The sequence below is a fragment of the Dermacentor variabilis genome, unplaced genomic scaffold (genome assembly GCF_050947875.1).
Source record: "Dermacentor variabilis isolate Ectoservices unplaced genomic scaffold, ASM5094787v1 scaffold_12, whole genome shotgun sequence".
In the NCBI taxonomy this organism is placed as follows: Eukaryota; Metazoa; Arthropoda; class Arachnida; order Ixodida; family Ixodidae; genus Dermacentor; species Dermacentor variabilis.
In genome coordinates, this window is record NW_027460280.1 from 2,922,895 (window position 1) to 2,937,221 (window position 14,327).

Below are 14,327 nucleotides of genomic sequence, written 5' to 3' on the forward strand. Positions count from 1 at the left end.
CTCTGCCGTGCACACGCGATATGATCGCTGATGAATGGGAACAGCATCACCAGTGTTTATCTCATGCTTAACAAGGGACGTCTGACCAAGTGGTCAATTGCCAGTGTCAAATATGTCGCGGTAGGAAAGCAAAAGGCAATATAGGGCCGCTACTTGGTCAGGTGCGAGGTCTGGAGCGACTATGGGACGTAATGGGCTGTCGAGGTTCAAGGCATCCTGCAGGTAATCGGGAGGATCTGGAGACGCGTCGGCTGCAAAAGCAGTGATGTGGTCCTGTGTCACTGACCAGAGCATGGCCACCGCTGTGCCTTCAGGTAACACTTGCTTCGTTAAGCCAAAATTGATAACAGGGAGACACATTCGATTAGCGGCAGGGGTTATGACGGTGTGTGGCACAGAGATGTTGCGCCCCAGGAGGACATCACGAATAGGCGTGACGACATAGCCACCATCAGGCACGGTTGCCGTCGAGGCCAATTCGATGAAGGTTAGGGTTTTTGGAGGTAAGCGAACAAATGCTGTAGTGCAGAGGGTGTTGAGTTGTTCGAGGCGAACGTCTGAAAGAAGAGGAAGCTCGAGGCACAGCATACCGGTCGAACAGTTGATGAGGGCAGAATGCGTTGTCAGAAAGTCGAGCCCGAAGATTAGGTCATGAGGGCGACTGGTCAGCACGGTGAACAGGACTGGAACCTGGCGGCCAGCAATTCCTATGCGAGCAGTGCACATACCCCTGACGGCAACAATGGTGCCATTGGCGATGTGTACGGCTCGAGTGATGGCAGGCGTAAGAACTTTTTTGAGGCGACGACATAGGTTAGCGCTCATTATGGATACTTGGGCTCCAGTATCAATTAATGCTGTCAACGGAACACCATCTACATCTACTTCAATTAGGTTCGTGTTGGTGAGGAGCGTCAACAGAGGATTTGTACAGGACGAACGTGATGCAGCACTACCTTCAAGAGCTGCATGGCCTAGTTTTCCGTCCGTCAGTTTGGCGAGGAAAAGCGGCGAGGTTGGGGGTGATGGGGAGCGAAGGCGATCGCACGGAGGAGCGGCTGTACGGCGTTAAGTCAAGCCCCGTTACAACGAACACCACATTAACGAACATTTCAGTTTAACAAACTTTTAAGAAATCCCATGCCGACTGCTTATAGTTTCAATGTAAAAATATTTCACTACTACGAACTTCAGAATAATGAACATTTCAGAATAACGATCGTTATTTAATTTCCGTGTCATCTTAACAACACCTCAGTACTACGAACTCATATCCCGAAATGCGAGGATTCTTAGATTTCAGTGTATCCGTCACGGCAGTCGGAGCTCTAAGCTAGCAGATGACGCAGCGTGAAGAGCGGGCACCTTGCAACTTGCTTCCCACAAGAACCTGAGATGGCGCGGGAAAAGAAAGATGCAGGCGGGACTTTTTTTTTTTTCCTTCTCCGTTGCGGAGGCAACGACGCACCAGGTTTTGTGAGTGGAGAGGCGGGGAGCATGGGCTCGTAAAACCTGAGACGGTGTGGCAGAATAAAAAAAAAAAGTAATTAACGCTGAAGCGGGCCTTTTTTTTTTCCTGTTGCGGAGGCGATGACGCATCACGTTTTTCTTGCTTGTTTTCTCAGTTGTTCGCATGCTGTCACCCATATCAGGCCTGTCCATCTTGTTTTTCTTCTGGTCATATTATTGTGTTAGAAGTGCGTGCCAGCGTTCGGATTGCCATGAGCTCAGCCACTCTAACCACGGCGAAGAAGCGAAAGCAGTTTTCTTTGAGCGAGAAAGTAGACATTCTTCGCGAGATAGAAGACGGGAAGAAACAATCCGTTGTGGCTAAAGAATGTGGAGTGGCGCGGTCGACGATGACCACGATTCTCAAAGATAAAGAGGAAATCTTTAAGCACCAGCAAGAATCTCAGCTAACCCCATCAAGGAAGCGACTGCGGCTCGGCTATTTCCAGAATATTGACGCAGCAGTGCCGACTTGGTTTAAAGACGTGAGAGCACAGAACGTGCCCGTGTCAGGCCCAATGCTGCAGGAGAAAGAGCGGCAGTTCGCTGCAATTCTTGAGGTCACCGGCTTCGAAGCGTCTTCTGGCTGGCTCCACCGTTTTCGCCAACGAAACGGCATAACCTGGCAGTCTGTGTCTGGCAAGGAGAAGGCAGCAGATGATGCAGCAGCAGCCACATGGAGGGAGGAAAGCTTCCATGAAATGGTCAAGTCTTACGCAGCAGCTCATGTTTTTAATGCAGATGAGACGGCCTGCTTTTATCAGCTGCTCCCGGACAAGACAATGCATTTTAAAGGAGAACAGTGCAGAGGCGGCAAAAAGCCGAAGCTTCGCGTCACCGTGCTGTATTGCTGCAATGCAGATGGCACTGAAAAGTTGAAGCCTCTGGTGATCGGGAGGTTTTCGAAGCCGCGCTGCATGAAAAATGTTGTAGTGCCGCTGCCGTGCCAGTATAGGGCGAATGAGCGTGCCTGGATGACCAGTGAGCTCATTTCCGAGTGGCTGCTGACGGTAAACGAGAAGATGAGGAAGGAGGGGCGGCACATTTTGATGATTGTGGACAATTGCTCGGCGCACATTGTCAACATACGGCTCACGAATGTGCGTCTCGACTATCTGCCGCCGAACCACACATCAGTACTTCAGCCACTGGACCAAGGAATAATAAGGAGCGTGAAGTTGCACTTCTTAAAGTGCCTTGTCAGCGGCTGCTCATCAACCTGCGCCTGCAGCACTCGACAGCCATCAACGTCTGACAGGCTGTGGAAATGCTGACAGGCGCATGGTGGAGCGTCACGTCCACCACCATCCAAAACTGCTGGAAGAAGGCCGGCCTGACGATCACAGATGGCCAACCACAAACCGATGAACCGGCAGCAGAGGACAGTTCGAGCGAGCTTTGGAGCGAGGTGGCCGAGCAGCTAGCCATCGATCCTTCAGTCACATTTGACGACTATGTCCAGTGTGACGAGGTGGCGTGGACCTCAGCGGAGCTTACCACTGATGACATACTGCAAAGCGTCCAGGGCGCGGCGACTCAAGATGAGAAATGCAGCGACGACATGGACGATGACGTTACGGCAGCACCCGAAGACCGCGACGAGTCTGTGTCAGCCACAGATGTGTTGGACTGCTTGCGAAAACTCCGCATATTTATAGCCAAAAGCGGCACAGCGACCGAAGGCGTGCATAAGAATGCGGACGGTCTGGAATCGTTCGTGCTGCAGAGTCTGGGCTGCACCCGTCAGAAGACGATCACAGACTATTTCAAATAAATGTGCCTTGTCTGACGATCACGTGTGCATTGTGTGAGAAACGAGTTCAAGGAGGTACCGTTTCAAAGATAGGACGTTTGCATTACTGAAATGCTATTGTTATGGCTAATTTTTGGGCTTTCACTATAACGACCTTTCAGAATAACGAACATTTTCCCGCAGTCCCCTGAAGTTCTTTATACCGAGACTTCACTGTATCCAGGTGGTGCAGCAGTAGCGGGATACCCGACCAACGCAGTGGCAGCGGAAGCAGATCGGTTTGTTGCCTGGGGTTCGCCATTCAGCAGGATTGCGTGGTCTGGGAGCGAAATATTAGTGATTACAGGTTGTGGATGGGAATGGGTGCCGAATCAGGTCAGGAGACAGAGCAGGTAGTAGGGATGCCAAGGTTTGCAATTTCTTGCCGCACAACTGCTTGAATAACGGAAATAGTGGGGGCCGCTTGGTCAAAGGTACTATCAGGGGGTCGTGGATGAAGGGGGGCCGGATTTACCGCTTCAATTTCATGGCGAACGATTCGTGTGACGTTCTCTTGAAATGATCGTGTGGCGGTAAGAGCAGAGCAAGAGAATGTAGCAGGGGTGCTTGGGAGCCGGGAAAACTGTGGGACGAGGCGGCGGCTTTTGGCTACCTCGAAGCGGCGGCCTTCTTTGACGATGGCATTGACGGCAGAAACGTTGTTATAGACGAGCAAATTGAAGGCGTCGTCCGTGATGCCTTTTAGGATATTGCCCACCTTGCCAACCTCGGTCATGTGCTCGTCGACTTTCCGGCAAAGCGCGAGCACTTCCTGTATGTAGGAGACTTACGATTCGGTCAATGAGAGGACACGAGTGGCAAGCTCTTTTCGTGCAGCCTGTTGGCGACCTGACAGGTTGTCAAATAGGTCGTGAAGCTGCTCTTTGAGAATGTCCAGCTGGAGAGCTTGATCTCATCGGTGCGAAACCACAAACACGGTGTCCCGTCCAGATAAAAGATCACATTGGCAAGCGTGATGGTAGGGTCCCAGTGGTGGATTTGGCTAATAAGCTCATACATGCTGAGCCAGTCGTCGATGTCAACGTCATTCTGGGCAGAGAATGTCCCAGGATCATGGAGACTAGCAACCGTAACGTACCGTATTTACACGATTGTAAGTAAGTCGACCCCCCATATCGCGTGACAGAAAAAAAAAAAAAAGAAAAAAAAGAGAGAGAGAGCATACCCGAGGGCGCATTCGATAACTAAAATTTATTAGTAGCTGACATGGTCACTGGACTACTGGTCTTCACTAGTGCTGCCATCGTCATCGTTGCTGCGGTCCCACAGCGCGTCGTGGTCCAGCGAAATTTCACATTTGGCAAACGACCGCACGACGACATCTTGTGGAACAGCAGCCCACGCCGAATTCACTCAACAACACGCAGCCGTCAGAGAGGCTCTTTTGACAGGTCCAGTTGGCGTAATTTCGTGGTTTTCTGCCGCCAGCAACTCGTTGTACTCACGGCGGAACGAGGCCTTAAAATTAAGGCGAATGTCCAGGCTTGTTTCATGACCATGTCGCACTTCACTGGCGGGGACCGATCACGCATTTCAGCAATGTACGCCGCAAGCTTAGCCTGCAGCTCCGGAAAGCGTCCAGACTTCGGCACGTGGGAAATTTCTCAGTTGCCGTCACAGGTGAAAATTTCGCTTCGCTGCAGTCGCCACTCTTGCACCACCCGTTCAGAAACATTGAAATTGCGGCCCGCTGCACAGTGATTTGTTTCTTCGGCGTAAAGGATGGCAGCCCTCTTGAACCCTGCTGTGAACGAGTGCCGAACGGTTAGTGGGCCTGGAGCACTCATGACGACTGGGGAAGCATAGAAGTAGCACGTAGTCGGCAGTCAAGTGGAACACGTCAAACCAATGCCAATGGACGGTTTGCAAAATAGTGAGCGGCACCTGGCGCACAACAGGCAAAGCTGTAGTGCTCTGCGTGCGAGAGTATGTGGTTAGAGAGCGAGTTTCGCTTCTCGGCTGCTGCCTGGCCTCTGCCGCGGCAACCGCTTGTGTTCATGACGTCAAAAAATCATTGAAGACGCCGTTCCAGTTTTCATACATGTCATAGACCTCCGACTTCTGGAAGCGTACCACTCAAACTGATCGCGTGTGGCAATATCTGCTTTCTATAATTGCCACTATTCGCCAGGCTCATCGAGGCTCGATCGGCACTGAAGGACGATTACGTTAAAAATATCGTATATTGGGGGCTGCTGATGCCAGCACGGGACTGATGCGAGCGACATGTACTCTCTCAACGAAGAGCGGAGTGCGCGTCGTCGAAACACACTGCCGATGTGTCGCCGAGTGTCCACACTTGGTTTCGCAGACTGGCCGCGCGCAGCGACCACCGTGCAAGGCTGCTAGCCTTCTTTGCTCTTTGCTGCCGACAGAGTATAGAGAAAACCAACTCTGCGTTCATTTAACCGCGACATAATCGTGCAGACGCTAAAATACTCCCGAAAATAAACACTTCATGGCCCGCTCCATTTTCATTACAAGCGCCGTCGGCTGCTGCTTCGACAACCGGGAGCTAGGCCTGCCGGCTCGAGCGATCGGCGGCTGCCGACAAAGTCAGCGCGCCGAGCGTGATGTTCCGCTTAGGAGAGTTTATCCTACTAATATGGCCCATCTGGAACAAAGCAAACTTTCACGGAGCTGTTTGACTTGTTACGATGGTCCTTTTTTCGCGCACGGCAAATACGGGAATGTCTCAAACGACGCGCCGTTTTCTCGACTGTATATGCACTAATTGCCATCGATGAAGACGGTAGGCCTCGCTCGCTGGCCGTGGGTGTCGCCGGTTACGAAGAAGCTTCTGCTAGGAATTGAATGCATAGTTTTTTGCGAGCTCTTTAACTCATGCATCAATATTAAAAGGCTAAATAAGAAATACATTTGGCTATCTGTACACCGTCGGCAGAAAAGAGCAAACCAGGCGAACTCCGTCGCATGGTGGTCGCTCCGCGCTGCCCGTCGGTCACACCAACTGCCCTCGAATGGTGTGTTTCGATCACTTCAGTGGCGTAGTACTAGGCGCTGATTGTCATATGAGGCGCACTTTCGACATAACTTTGTAATGTTTAGTATAATAACATGTCAGCGACAACTGCATGACACCACTGCGCGTTAGCAAGCACTGTCCGTCCTCATCCATCTTGAACTTTCCCTATTCCGGCAAAATGCGGCTGCGTTTAAGGGGCTTGCAGGGCGAAATAAGCTCGCAGCGCTGGCATATAACAATTCAGTAGCAGCAAATAGCGCGATGAGAACCGGCTCTGCGAGGAACGAGTAAGTTGTGTGCTGTGATGGCATCTCCGGCCGTCGCTTATCCATGCTGCTTTCCTCGCCGGATAGCTCTTCTCGGACGGAAACCGAAATAAACTCTTGCTCCGTTTGCTAGTGAAACACTTTGTGCACAATTCGCAACACAACGAGCCGTCCCTTTCACGAAAATACCGCGATCAAAATCACCACAAACCGTCGTCTCATATAGCGCGCTATAGCTGCGTTGGTTGTTCGTCTGCTTCTTTTACCTAACCATGTAGAGGGCGCTCGTGACAGCCATGTTCGCGCATGCGCAACAGTATTTTTGCAAACCGTCAATACCTTTCAACAGAGAAAGAGAAACCCGCGAGCAGTGTCTGCTCTTCCATGAACAACCGATACTCCCCGCAAGCGCCGCCGTTCTGAGGGTGCCGCCGCAAATGGGAACAGCGGCGTTTCCATCAACTATCGACACCCCCCCCCCCATGAGTGTTGCATGCACTGTAAAACTATCAAGAATGCTGCAAAACCCTTCCGAAAAGCAAACAAACACGCGGGATAGCGAAAAGATATGGGTAAGGTCATAGAGCAAACATAAAATTGTAACTACGTTGTAGCTCCCATTGGTCTCGCTTTTTTGGCGGGGCCATGTTTTGGTTTCGATTGCAAGTCGACCCCCCAACTTCAGACTCAAATTTTAAAAAAGTGGCCGACTTACAATCGTGTAAATACGGTACGTTGTGGTTGGGGCCGCAGTGTAGGTGGCGACAGGATGGTTCCATCGGAAGCTATGGCTGTGAAGACGATGGTGCGGACGCTTCGGAGCTCCGTGGCAAGGAAAGGGAACGTTCCACCTCCACCACAATGTTACGCGAAGCTCGTTCACTTAGGCGGCGTGTCTGATGCATGATGAATGCATCTGGAGAGTCATTGGCCTGACACTATGTATATAACTTAATTTGTACGCAGATATTTTTAGTTTTGCCAGGAAATAATAAAACAATAAAACAATGTCTGTTCACTTCCTTTCACATTCTTTTTTTTTTCCGATGCTCGCGGTAGCAAACGGTTGACATTAAAGGGCCCCTGAAACGGTTCGGACAAATTTTGTAGACGCGTAGGGTACAGCTTAAGTAGAACATTCGCACCACAATTTAAGTGAAGCGTTACGTATTGATGGAGATACAAGCGATTAGAAGTTACCCTCCTCCCTAGCCATGCTTTTCCTCCTCAACTCGTTCGCCAAGCGAGCGGGGCTAAGCTCCGCCTTCACTGGTTCAGCGTCACGATGCGACGTCACATCGTCCACTTCCGGTTGTTTTGGAGCCCGCCCCCGCCCGCGCGAGACCACTCCGCTAGCCGCTTGGCAGTCGACCCCAAGTGAGAGCTATCGAAGCAGCGTGCGTTGCGAGCATTCTGTCGTAGCGCCGAACGTGTCTTGTATTCCGGTAACCACAGGCAAGCTGGTCATTTCGGCAAATGACTGTAGGCATAAACTCAAGCTGATGAAGGAACTTTAGCGTAGACGTACTTGAGCGGCCTGATCGGTCTGCACGGTCCGTACACTTGTTGGTGCAGAGCTTAACCAGCCAAACAAAGCGCTAATATTGCTCTAAACAAGTGTAAAACATTTTAAACATTTATAAAAACAACGTGTTCATGATTACACTCCTTCGAAAAATACACACCAGCAGCAAAGAATAGAGTCGCCGACCGTTTATTCGGACCTCACGGGTACTGCGAAAATGTCCGAATAAACAGGTGTCCGAAAAAGCAGATTAAGAAAAAAAAATGAAATCCTTTATTTCCACGCACTTATTCGGGCTCGGCAGTAGGCTTGGAAGAAATCGTGAATGCGCCGATGCACGCTGTTCCGTTTACGCGCAATCAGATAAGCCTGAATCTCGGAGAGGGTCGTACCATAGAGTTTCCTACAAAATTACTAGAGGGAACTCTGGCGCTAGTGTCTACGTGAGCTACAATGGGAGCGGTTGTCCCAGCATGGGAATTATGGGAAGTACATGGATTTGCCTAAACTTCGTCCTTTTTGGCTTCAAACGGCTTTGTGACTTAGTAAACTCGTCATTTTCAACAGTTTATTGCGTAATAAATAATTAAATAAACATCATTAAAATTGCCCGACTGCAGGATTCGAACACAGGGACTTGTAGTATAGTGTCGCCCCCTGTCAGATCTCTGTCATCGTACATGTATGGGTTGTAGTTGTTTAGCTAGATGGCGCCCCCCCTTCTGTCATGTGACAAACTTGGAGGTGTCATCTGGCGTGTGAAGCCTTTATAAGTAATAAACGGCCGTGGGTCGGCCGAGTCTTCGTTCCGGTTTTCATCGGGAGCAGTTTGCTCCGTGTCTCCTTCCTGCGCCGGCGCTAGCCGCGCGTTCGCCCGGTCGGGGCCCCCCGCTTGCCTGCCGCTGCCGACACAACATCTTTTGGCGACGAGGATGGGATTCCCGCAGCGGTTCCGACCGAAGCCCCGGGAAACCAGCGAGCTTCGTAAGTGAAGCGTCCTTTACGTGTCGGCACGGCCTGCAAACACCGCCGACGCACTTGGCTTCGCGAGGCTTCCGAGCCTAGGCCTACTCGCCCCCTTGTTCTTCCGTGCCCCATTCCTGCTGCGAGCTCCGGCTTGTTTTCTGCACTGTCTCCTGCGCGCTACCGGGCATGGCGTCTTTTACGGCGAACCTTCCCGTTTTTCTGGAATTGCCCGGGCCACCGTTAATTCCATGGTATCGATGGAAAAAAATTTTTCAGGCCCACCTCGAAGCGGCCGGCGGTGGCGACTGGACGGACGCGCGACGAGCGTCCGCGCTCGTCAGCGCTCTCGGGCGTGAGGGACAACGGAAGTACTTTGCAGACGAGGAGCAGGAAGCAGCAAGGCAGTTAACCAGCGCAGCGTCAGCTTCAAGCGAAGCAGCAAGGCAGTCAACCGGCGCAGCGTCAACGTCAAGTGATGCGGTCCCGCCAGCGTCAGAGTTTCCGAGACTCTTGCAGCGGCTTGACCGGCTGTTCGCCGCGTCAACAAATGTCCTGGCGGAACGGCACGAATTCACCAGCCGAAAGCAGTTCGAGGGAGAAGGATTCCTGGAATTCGTGACCGCATTGAAGGAGAAGGCGGTACAGTGCAACTTCGGCACAAGCTATGACGAGCGCGTCCGAGACCAAATCATACATGGGGTAGCGAACGTCAGCGTTCGCGAAAAGTTGCTGGCTCATGGCGAAACCCTGTCCCTGGACAAGGCAGAAGAAATTGGACGCTCGTTAGAAGCCCTTCATCGAGCGAACCGCGCGTTCGGCTCCGAAAATGTACGAAGAATCGAGGCATCTCAACTTGGCGTTCCGTCGACGGGCCAAGATGGCCGACTTCTTCCGGGGAGCCGCCAAGATGGCCGACTTCTTCCGGGGAGCCGCCAAGATGGCCGACGTAGTCTGGGAGGCCGCCAAGATGGCCGACGTAGTCTGGGAGGCCGCCAAGATGGCCGACGTAGTCCGGGAGGCCGCCAAGATGGCCGACGTAGTCCGGGAGGCCGCCAAGATGGCCGACGTAGTCCGGGAGGCCGCCAAGAGGGCCGACATTTCGCACATGGCTCCTCCGGGAACCGTGGTGCATGCGACCGGTGTGGCAGCACGAAACATATTGCAACGTACAAGAATTGTCCAGCAAGGAACCGGCGGTGCAACGCCTGTCACACGTTGGGCCATTTTGCATCAGTATGCCGGAAAACCCGTACTGTTCAACACGTCTCTTCCGCAGAGACGCTGTCTTCAACTTCCACAAGGCAGCCGTCCGCGTCTGTCTTGACGGTAAGCGCTTTTGAAACTAAAAAAGATTTGGAAGTTCCGGTCGTAGTGAACGGCGTCTCCATGCGACTGCCAGTGGATACGGGAGCGTCTGTGTCATGCATGACGGCCGAAGATTTTAGAAATAACTTTGGTCGACAGCACAGGCTGTCACAACCAACAGTGGACTTGAGAAATTTCTCCAAGCAACGCATCAACATTCAAGGCCTGTTTCAAGCCACTGTCCAGTTTTTCCAAAGGTCATGCTCCGTCACGTTCCACGTAACGACTACAGGAACATCACTGCTGGGTTTAGACGCTATCCAACGCTTGGGCATACAGATCGACGGTACGTCGCTGACATGTCGTGTACCATCGCTTCCTTCAGTACAGAACCCCACAGGTGTGCCTCCGGGTTTTGATCACCTCTTCAGTGACGAGTTGGGTCTCGTCAACAACTGTGTGCACCGAATTCATCGGCAGCAAGATGCGAAACCAGCATCTTCAAAGTTGCGCAGACTACCCCTGGCTCTCCGTGACCAGGTCACAAATGAATTGCGACGTCTCGAGGACTGCGACAACATCAAGCGTGTCGAGGCTTCTGAGTGGGTGTCTCCACTCGTCGTGGTGCGCAAGAAGGATGGAACTATGCAGCTCTGTGTAGATCTACGGGAACAGGACAGTCTTGTGCCTCACGTTCAAGAAAGGGTCTTGCAGAAACAGTGGCAGACTAAACAGTACGTAGACAAACGTAGAGGTGCTCAGGCAACTTGTATCAAGGTGGGAGACACCGTCAGAATAAGATTTAACAGGAAAGGATTTTTTAAGTACAGTAAACCTCGTAAAGTCAAGGCCCAGATAGGACCATCTACTTTTTTACTCAGTGATGGGAATATGCGGCATGTGTCCAAGTTAACCCTAGTGATAAAGGGTTCAGCAGGTAGTACATTGTGTACAAGTGACAAAGATTTTTTGTACTCGTATTCAAACTTGGATAGTCATTCCGATGACTCGTCTGTAGCGACAGCGTCTTCTCAGAGTCATAAGCTTCAGTTGAGTAGTCCGTCTGACTGTATCACTTCCGAGTTTACACAGTCAGCAGTCGTCTCTGATTCCGTAGGAGAATCGGTAGCCTCCCAGGACTTGTTGGGACGTCGAGAGGAGCTTCCTGGGCAACCCTCTCCAGCTTTGAGCGACAACCACATTCAATTGTCCAACCAGGGGGAGGGAAATAGTGGGACGACTGGGTCTTTAAAGTCGACCGATACACGTCGCAACCCCCAAAGTTCTTCTGAGGTACGCACGCGTCCTCATCGTGACAGAAAACAGCCTCCGTGGCTCGATGATTTTGTTTCTGTAGTGTAGAGCGTATTGCAGTCTTCGAAATGCCACCGCTAGGGGCCTCGCTGTGACATTTAGGAGACAGTCCACATGTTTCAATAACACAGGTATAAAGTGCTCCTTGTTGCGGTGCAGTGAGTTTTGTGCCGTGTTCCTTGTCAGACTTTGTTTGAGTGACTGCCTGTGTTATGGTGCCCAAGACTGGTGCGCGTGTATGTGAACCTGGGCGGGGACGGATTGAATTTGTTGTGGACTGAAGTGCGTGCTTTGTGTACGACTGGTGCGCGTGTGTGAACATGGGGGGGAACGAACTGAAATTGCCATTGGACTTAAGTGCGCGTGTTGTGTGCGCGTTTCACTGTATGTTTACTTTGTTTCCAGGGGGGGGATGATGTAGTATAGTGTCGCCCCCTGTCAGATCTCTGTCATCGTACATGTATGGGTTGTAGTTGTTTAGCTAGATGGCGCCCCCCCTTCTGTCATGTGACAAACTTGGAGGTGTCATCTGGCGTGTGAAGCCTTTATAAGTAATAAACGGCCGTGGGTCGGCCGAGTCTTCGTTCCGGTTTTCATCGGGAGCAGTTTGCTCCGTGTCTCCTTCCTGCGCCGGCGCTAGCCGCGCGTTCGCCCGGTCGGGGCCCCCCGCTTGCCTGCCGCTGCCGACACAACAGGACTCTAGTACAGAAGCCTGATATTGAAACCATTAAGCCACGGATGCATGTATCGACAAGCGAATGAAACGCACTTATGAATTTATCGCGGGCATGCCAGTGCTTTGAGACGCTTGGTGCGTTTCGATTTGGGCACATAAACAAGCTCAATCATTGCAATTAATAGCAATTGTACGCGTTCCCCGGCGTCTTCTACACTTCGAAGAATATAGATTGCGCTGAAATATACGACAATAAGATTTATATAGCGTAATATACAAAGCCACAAGAACGTCTGAATCCACAAGCACGAAGATCAGACAAATCCATGTACTTCCCATCATTCCCATGGTAGGACAACGACTGCAGCGCCAGAGTTCCCTCTAGTAATTTTGTAGGAAACTCTATGGGTCGTACGGTCACTATTGGCAGCTGAAAGCACAGTCACTGCTTGTACACGCTCCGCATGCGACGGCAGCGTAGCACATGGTGCGTCATCTTCCGACTCAGAGTCATCGTCCGGCGGTGCAGCAGAAACCTGACGAATGATCTTGCCGTCGTCAAGTTCTGCGCATGTCAATACAGCAGTGTCAGCATCTATGAAACTGTCAAATGAGACGGTGTCCGGAATCGCAATGCCACCACTGCGCAGGTCTCGGCAGAACATTTTCCGCGTCAGTAGGGAGCACATCGGAAGGCGACCAATCTTAGGCCTCCCGGCACCCGCTTGCCGGCATTCCCCAGCGCAGTCTGCGCGGGCACTGTCGGCGCCCTAGGCCCTTGACGCGATGTTTACGTATGCCGCGTTGGATCACCGAAACCTCGACACAGCACACAAAGCAAACACCACCGTGCCAACACCAGTCACACAAACGAAAAACGCGGCCTGCTTGCAGCGTCTTGCGCGAAGAAACAAATCAGCTGCTGGATTGTCTTGACATGGCTTACTAAGCTGAAACCGAAACTGCTGCAGAGCCGCTCTAACTAGGCAGGAACGATGATGATGAGCGGGGATTTCCAGTAGCGCCACTTCGTGGGGCAGCAAGGAAGCTCCGTTCAAAACAAAAATGGCGTTCAGCAAGTCGAACCATGCACCGGTCAGAGTCGGTGCATGGTGCTCTCGACCGAGTTGGCTAAAGGAGTGTCCGAAAAATCAGACGAGAGGTTGCAAGGTGTCCGAACTTTCGGCAGTTGTTATACATTATGGTCTATGGGGAGAATGGCGGTGCCGCGAAGCTGACCGAATAATCGGGCATGTCCGAATTTTTGGAGTCCGGAAAATCGGTCGGCGACTGTACACTTCGTTGCTGCTACTGTGTATGGTTTAGCTCTGTGCCACCAGGTGGCTGCACCGTGCAGACCATTCGCATTTGCCCTTCTGCTCATCTCATGGCTCATCCCGTTACGGCAAAGTCAAGCGGCCAGACTCTGTCCCCTTGCGCTTGCGTTTTCCCTAATACCGGACTCGGGAAACGCTATTGCGTTAGTAATCTTCCGGTGTAAAGTGACGGCCACAAACGCGCAAATCCTGGCGCCGATCGGATAGCGGCAGTCCGATGCGCAGCAGCCAGTTCGCTCGTACGCTGCCTTGCAGAGGGACACGATGTCGCAGCTTGACATATTGCCAGTCGCTACGTTTGCAGTCCACAAGGCAACAAAGTCGAATCATAGTGCTCGCGAAAAGACTGAGACCGACTCTGACCGCGGAGCTCTCTTCAAAATGGAGTATGTTGTAACACAAGCAGACGACACACGCTGTGTGCCGGAAGTGCTTAAGTGTACTGAAAAATTATTCTTGTGCATTCTCTTTATGTTACTTTCTTTTCATAAAAACAAATTAACTAACATTGCAACTATTACGAAGATCATTTGTTTACCATAAAATTGGAAAAATTATCGATCACGCGCCCTTGTCAGCCAATTGGATAGCTCGCCCCACTGACGTCGTATGGGTGATTTCGGTCATATG

General features: G+C 51.6%; 2 protein-coding genes across 3 annotated transcripts in view; one reads left to right on the plus strand and one right to left on the minus strand.

The window, feature by feature from the left end:
* The window catches only part of LOC142565836 (mblk-1-related factor 1-like), a 189,202-nt gene that overhangs the window by 78,537 nt on the left and 96,338 nt on the right, over positions 1-14,327 (minus strand). The window lies entirely within an intron of this gene.
* LOC142565837 (uncharacterized) lies at positions 8,757-10,604 on the plus strand. The gene is made up of 2 exons (XM_075676381.1): positions 8,757-9,083; positions 9,342-10,604. The coding sequence occupies exon 2, from the start codon at positions 9,892-9,894 to the stop codon at positions 10,387-10,389; it is 498 nt and encodes a 165-aa protein (XP_075532496.1). The 5' UTR covers positions 8,757-9,083; positions 9,342-9,891; the 3' UTR covers positions 10,390-10,604.

Coding starts and splice junctions, on each gene's coding strand:
- LOC142565837 (XM_075676381.1), top strand. CDS start 9,892: ATGTACGAAGAATCGAGGCATCTCAACTTGGCGTTCCGTCGACGGGCC.